At 41.6% G+C, this 7,508-nt stretch overlaps 1 protein-coding gene across 8 annotated transcripts in view; it reads right to left on the bottom strand.

The window, feature by feature from the left end:
- nfixa (nuclear factor I/Xa) overlaps positions 1 to 7,508 on the bottom strand; it is a 69,537-nt gene that overhangs the window by 56,942 nt on the left and 5,087 nt on the right. For 7 of the 8 annotated variants that reach the window (XM_008317570.3, XM_008317574.3, XM_008317576.3 and 4 more), the window contains exon 2: positions 4,869 to 4,952. In XM_008317570.3, coding sequence (XP_008315792.1) covers positions 4,869 to 4,952 — 84 coding nt within the window. Of the gene's footprint in view, positions 1 to 1,209; positions 1,590 to 4,868; positions 4,953 to 7,508 lie in introns of those variants that run through there. The other variant, XM_008317571.3, reaches the window with a different exon arrangement.

Genomic DNA, 7,508 nt, shown 5'->3' with positions numbered 1-7,508 from the left:
ATACTATTACACACTATTCAGCACAGGGGTCGTGTTAACATAGAGCAAAGAACCGCACACGTGGTTACAATATATAACAATAATATATATGATATATTTAGGTCATCTTTACTAGTTAAAGGGAAGTGTTTGAATTATAACACTCAGCCCACGTGATGCTGTTTAATGCATCAACGTGATGCGAATATAATAATTTATTCTCACATTTGTAGACTCTCTTTTATCACTTGTTAATTTATTATAGAACCATAAACTTGTTCATGACCTGTAAAATAAACACCAGTCCATCGTTTGTAATCGTAGCTCCGTGTTTAATATCTGACCGAGCGCAATGGAAGTAACGTAACAAAACACAAAAATGTGTTTCATAAAGATAATTCTACAGTTATTCCGGAATTTATCCACGAACAAAGAGTAGATTATCATTTCAGTCCTGTGCTGGTTTGGCTCTTTCTTGATTCTCACTTATTTGATGAGTTTCATTAGATCTCGTGTGTATTTGGTCTCTGCGCGTGCAGCTCGGCTCGGACACACGCCCACTGATCGCACTTCAGTTTTCGGGTCGAGTTGGAAAAACATATTTTTATATGAACGTGTGCATGTAATGTCTACACGTGTCTGTATGTGCACACACACACACACACACATATATATATTTATACGCCTATATTTGTAAAGATTCTTTGTCCACGGTGACTGTGAAGGCAGCCGTGGACCGAGCGCGGCTGAAGACCGACGGTCTCACGATCCTGCCGCCGACTTAAAAAGTCCGCTTCTACTCCTGAACTCAAACCGCGGCGTCAGCCTCGGTTGGTGGTTTTAAACATACCCGTATATAAAGTAAACCCACTCTGATAAAGTCAAACATTACTTTGTGACTACAAGAATTAGTCGCCAAATATCCAAGTGTCTGTCCTTTCTTATTTCTCCGTTTGATATACAACATTAGGCAGAAGCGCCATTTTCTCTCCGAACCTCGGACAGAGAGACGCGTCAAAAAGTCCGCCGTAGGACTGTCGTAAAAAGACAGAGGAGGAAGTGGGACGAAGACAGAAAGGAGGGGAAAATGTCTCTTATCGTAACAAAGCAGTGCAAACACAGGAATAAACACACGCTCGGACACTTGTGAAGCAGAGGAGAGTCGCACCGGGGGAGAAAAAACCCCCGGCAGCTCAGAGGAACATAACGACGGTGGAAGCTTCTCCTTACCTGGGTCAGGCAGTAAGGAGAGTACATGGTGATGTCTACAGATAAAAAATGGAGTTGCTGATCAAAAATTGGACTGGAGGTTCGCTGTGGTGCCTCATCGCAGAGGCGCTGTAGCTCAGTCCAGGCTCTAACCCCGCCTCACTCACAGTGAAAGCTGTGCTCTAACTTAGGGAGAAAGTTTTGCATCCCCTCTCACCCCCACCATTCTCTCTCTCTCTCTCCCTCTCTCTCTCTCTATCTATTCATCTAAATTCGAGACCATAATACTCGTAGACTTTAAAATATTACTTTAGAAAATAACTGACATTTCTTCTTCATTTGCCTTCTTTCAGGAATCCCTGTGGAGATTTACTACACACTAAGCTTTAGGTCGATTTTGCGCCACTCTTTTCAATGATGTGTTGTGGAATTCAATTTATTTATTGACCTAAAATTGACACGAATAATTGCTGAAACGTATTTCACAATAACAAGGACGCAACATTTAACGTGCAAATTTGGTCCCCCAGGCCAGATATTGGACACACCTAATCAAGATGCTGGAGCCTGATGCTGTGGTACAAAAAAACTCAGTAATTCTAATTTGTTATCTAGTTCTAATTCTAATTCTATCTGGTAGATGGTTGTTTAAAACACACACACCCTTGAACTGTTGTTTTACAAATTACAATTCTTGCGTTTTTGTACTTTGTTATTTTACAATTCTAATATCCTTCGCTTGAGAAAACAACAAAAGCAATGTTTACTGCACAACTGTCAGCATGACAGAAGCACACACACACATTTGACTGTGGTGTGGTTTTGTCTGGAAGGTGACAATTCTCTCCACCTACACGGTACGTTTATTCAGCTGCCTTGAGCAGAGGAGGATGCAGTGTCTTTGATTTGAATGTTTGGCAGGTTTATAATAAAATATGCCAAAGGCAAAGTATTTCATGCACCTGAAACATCAGCTCAAACGTAGAAACTTAGCAATTTTGCAACGGCCTTAGCGTCATTTCAAAGTTTCAAAAACTGCAAAAAATATAAAAATTTTAAAAAATGCTGCAGTTCAAATTGTATGTAAAGGTGTTTTGTATATTTTTTGTTTTTTATTTCTATTGCATTAGTTTAAATATAAACTAAAATAAAAACTGAAGTCTGCGACACATTCAAAATGTTGGCTCTGAATAAATAATTTAAATACACTTTTTAAACATCCTTTTTTCAAATGCCTTATTGTAGCTCTGCAATTTTAATTTCGACCCATTGTTGCTGCATGAAAGCAGTGAGCGTTAAGCAATCTGCAATTTAGGATTCAAAGTCAATAGTTGCCATGACCGTCTAAAATGTGGTCTCACCTGACCACAGAACATGGCTGTATTGTGTGGAGCCAGAGAACTGGACAGCATTTCTACACATAGTTGATGTACGGCTTCCTCTTTGCATGATAACATCTCCAGCAGGATGTATAGAGCTGCAGTCATTTTATATGGGCCTCTGTGGCCATGTATGTAACAGTAGTGTAACAGTTTTGAATGCAATGATACAAAACAAATGTGGAACAAAGTCCCACACAGTCCTGGTTTGTTTCAGTGATATGTATTATGAATGACTGGCAACGTAATTTGTCAAATTGCAAATGTAAAAAAGTGCAACAGTAATTATAGAGCACAGAGTCTAGAAAAAAAAAAAAAAGTCTGATTTTTCTAGAATGTTTTGTTGTACTGTATGACCTTTGACCTTGTCTTACACATTTGCATTCTGACTTTTTAGAGTGTTTTAAAGCATCATTATTCTTGTTTTCAGCTCCAAATGCCGTTGTGTTATAAGATTATTGGAACAATTTAAAAAAAATCAATTTGATGCATTAATTTTAAAGAACCTGAAGCATGTTAAGATTTCGTCTATTTCTTTTTCTTCTTCTCTCTATTCAACTCATCACATAGATCCAAACCCTCCACACCCTTTACATGCTCCGAATTCTTTTGTGACTGATTCCTTTCAACAAATCTTTCCTCCTGTTTTTTTTTTTAATCTTTACAGCAATCCATCTGTATCATCTTTATCATCTTTATGTCTTCAGGCTCAGGTCTGGCCTGACATGTTAGTCTCAGTACTCAGTATACCAGCACTTGGTTGTAGCATTAGCAATCAGAGGAATAAAGCAAATGTATGCAGACAAGCCAGTCTGGTCTGACCCATCACCTGTGACAGCCTCGGAGCACACAGGGCCCGGGTCATTTCTACGTCTATGTTTGCCATTAGAAAGCACATGACAAAACCATATGGTCTGTTTGCAGTCAGCATGTTGAGGTCCATCACTGACATATGGCACTATCCATACACTGTTTAGCATGGCCTGAGGCTCGGCCAATAAATACTGAAATGATGTAGTGTAATAATGAGTGCTGTCAGCGTGATGGATGTATGAGCCAGGTGCCTGTGTCTTTCAAATAGCTGGAAATATGTTGATGGAAAATGTGTTTAGCTGCAACATTTTCTGCACTGCACACTGTAAATATTGTTAGAAATGGTTTATGTGAGCATCAGGAAAGAGTCTGTCACTCAGATGTACACTACACAGGCATATGTAGTCTTTGAGAGTCTGGCTGTTATGGCTGAGAGACATACAGTATATCATACAGGACGCACCTCCAAGAGATTCTCTGAGAAATGTGTCACGCCTGCTGCCCTAATCTGTTTAACATGTGCGCTAAAGCTGCTGATACGTTTCACTCTAATGGTTTTGGAATTCGACATCCGTTTTGCATATGAATAGATTTCATATTCAATTAAGTTGAATTACTTAAGCAGGAAAGGAATGTACCGTTATTTTCAGCCTCGATGTAAACTACTGTTTAACTGCTCAGCTCCAACTGATATACAATATTTTGACAAAAAAATAAATAAAAATCACATCAGCCACACGTGTTGCATACACACACACACACACACACACACACACACATATATATATATATATGAGCTTGGTTTTGGTTTACAGTTACTGTGGTTTTGACAGGCTCGTTATCTCCTCCTGCTGGTAAATTAACTATGTCTAAACTCAATAACTAATTCAAAAGTCAACAACCACTAATAATACAATGTCACAATGTCTGTGCTGAACGTCTCAGTCGTCTGTGTCACTTTATCCAAAGGTTACAAAGACATTCTATTTGGTCATTTCTCAACTTGAAAATATACACTTTGCAAAGATTTTGACATTTTGACTGTATAATGCCACAGTGGGTTTTCACAAAGCACTAATGCCACAAATTTGCATAGCTGTCAGATGCATTGAGAACACATAGCGTACTTGGTACAGATTATGCAAAGAATGGTTACAATGGAACACAAAGGCAACGCCACGAAGTATGTGTGTGTATGCAACAGATACATAAACCCACATTAAGATTTAGGAGAATACGGATGAAATTCCCATGATGAAGTGTGACTCTTAGAAATGATTGTGCTTCATGGTTTGCCGAGTCTTTTATTCTGAATAGTTTACTCCTCCCCTCCCACTCCCCCTCCTCCTCCTCATCTGTAGTCTTTAAGGATCCCGGTCATATTATTTCTACTGGGCTGGGTATTTTTGTGTGTTGAGGAAATGACATTTAGACACCAACTCCATCACAATGACAGATACAGAGAGACCTGTGTGTGTTGGTAGTTACCCTATATGTGTCAGAGACGAGGAAACATTCAGGCATCCCTGGGCCTCTAGAAGGATCGTCGTTTACCAGGTATGTGTCGGTGGCCTTGAAAACAAAAACATGTTTAAGTTATTAGGATATTTACTATAGGACATAATGCAAACACTCAGTAAAGAGACAGAAACGTGTACTTTCCTCAGACATTTGTTAAACAAAACCCATAATAATAAAAACAACTGAAATGTACTATTTTACAAATTAAAAAAGTTGTTTTTTTTTTTTTTATTGTAATGCCCAGGAAATCACATCGATGCTTCTCTAAAATGTAACTGCACAGTATACAATAAGACTGAATTGTAATCAATAGTTTAATCCGACATTCAGGAAATATTTGTACTGCAGCAACAAGGTGTGCAGGTAAAGACACGGCAGCAGTGTAGAATAATCTTCAGATCTTAAGTGATAAATTAAATTTAAAAAGTGCAAAAAACTAAAAAAAAAAAGTACAAATAGTGTAAGAATTAAACAAATTAATAAACAAAAGTGAAAGATGGCAGATTACCACATGTGGTGCTCACAGCAACAACATCTTTGACGATCTAAGTATTTACAGACATGCCTAGATGTTTCATTTGCATTTGGAGGGATTTATTTGAACTGAAAGTCCAGCCAGGCAGTCAGTCAGGCAGTCAGGCGGTCAGGCAGACAGGCAGTCAGGCAGTCAGGCAGACAGGCAGGCAGTCAGTCAGGCAGTCAGGCGGTCAGGCAGACAGGCAGTCAGGCAGGCAGGCAGTCAGGCAGTCAGGCAGTCGGGCAGTCAGGCAGTCAGTCAGGCAGTCAGGCGGTCAGGCAGACAGGCAGTCAGGCAGTCAGGCAGTCAGTCAGGCAGTCAGGCAGTCAGGCAGACAGGCAGGCAGTCAGTCAGGCAGTCAGGCGGTCAGGCAGACAGGCAGTCAGGCAGTCAGGCAGACAGGCAGGCAGTCAGTCAGGCAGTCAGGCGGTCAGGCAGACAGGCAGTCAGGCAGTCAGGCAGACAGGCAGACAGGCAGTCAGGCAGGCAGGCAGTCAGGCAGTCAGGCAGACAGGCAGTCAGGCAGTCAGGCAGTCGGGCAGTCAGGCAGTCAGTCAGGCAGTCAGGCGGTCAGGCAGACAGGCAGTCAGGCAGTCAGGCAGACAGGCAGTCAGGCAGTCAGGCAGACAGGCAGGCAGTCAGTCAGGCAGTCAGGCGGTCAGGCAGACAGGCAGTCAGGCAGACAGGCAGTCAGGCAGACAGGCAGTCAGGCAGGCAGGCAGTCAGGCAGTCAGGCAGACAGGCAGGCAGTCAGTCAGGCAGTCAGGCGGTCAGGCAGACAGGCAGTCAGGCAGTCAGGCAGACAGGCAGACAGGCAGTCAGGCAGGCAGGCAGTCAGGCAGTCAGGCAGACAGGGTCCTGGCTGAGCCAAGAGCTGTGAAACTTGGCCAACGATCGGATCAACCCATTTCACTAGACATAGTCCACGGGGTTATTCTGTATTTATTTGTATAGAAAAATCTAATTAGTTTTCCGACATTATAGGTGTAAAACTGTGCACAGATGCATGTTTACCCACAGAACTCATTTATTTAATGGGATGGCAGCAGAGAGAAAACAGTATCCAAGTAGTAATAAAGAAAAACTAAACGCAGTATTGGTTTTGCCCTCTTGAAAAAGTAGCCGTCTGCGTGTACATACATATTTCTCATGTGCATGTGTTCTCTGACTTGCATAAAAACACACCCCCTTGCACACAATGGGACACACACCAAGGCACACGTGCATGCCACTTATGCAAACACACAGACACAAACCCCATAATAAGAGCCAGACGTTGGCAGACCACACAGCCCTGAGTTGTGGTGAAAACAAAGGCTATTCATATCCTTTGCAATGAGAGGTCTGTACAGCTAGCTTTCTCTCTCTCTCCCTCTCTCCACGTCCAACACCTCAGCTAAGTATGACATATAAACCCGCAAAAAGAAAATCACTAATGTTTTTTCATTATATAATTTCCCATATTTTTTTGTCCACATTTTTCAGATAATTGTCAAATTGCAAAAACAGCAAGAGGCCTGAGAAGGCAGCAATGCATAAAAGAGTTCCTTAGATGCCGGTACTCGAACACGACCTATGTATGTAAACAACAGATCTTTGCAAATCCACCTAAGCCTGATAATTAGACTCATCTGATTGGCCGGTCGGTGGCTAGAATTCATAGCACCAGTGTGGAGAGCGCTGCGGTCTACTTATTACAACTATAGCCCATAATGCATCAGGTGCACCCCGGCCTCTGCCATTTGCTGTCCCAGGCTTGAGACAAGATCAGGTGCACTAGCAAATTTCCTCTAGTGGCTGTAGCCAAAACCAAAAACTCTGGATAGGAACTGGCTGGTTTTGTTGGCTCCCACTGCCTCACTCTGAATGGGTGTCTGTGAGTGGATGGCACCAGGACAGCTGGTTCAACTGAGAGTGTGACACAACTGACAGTTTGAGAATATTTTTGGTTTCCATTTGGCCATTCACATAATATAATTCTCACTATTCAAAATAAAAAAAAATCAACAGCTATCACCTATTTGTAATTCTCTGTCTTGTTACATTAACAACCCAACCAGAGGGGGTTTTAATGTAATATGCCATATGTA

This window comes from Cynoglossus semilaevis, chromosome 9, assembly GCF_000523025.1.
Source record: "Cynoglossus semilaevis isolate Cse_v1.0 chromosome 9, Cse_v1.0, whole genome shotgun sequence".
In the NCBI taxonomy this organism is placed as follows: Eukaryota; Metazoa; Chordata; class Actinopteri; order Pleuronectiformes; family Cynoglossidae; genus Cynoglossus; species Cynoglossus semilaevis.
This window is presented reverse-complemented; position numbering and strand designations above follow the sequence as displayed.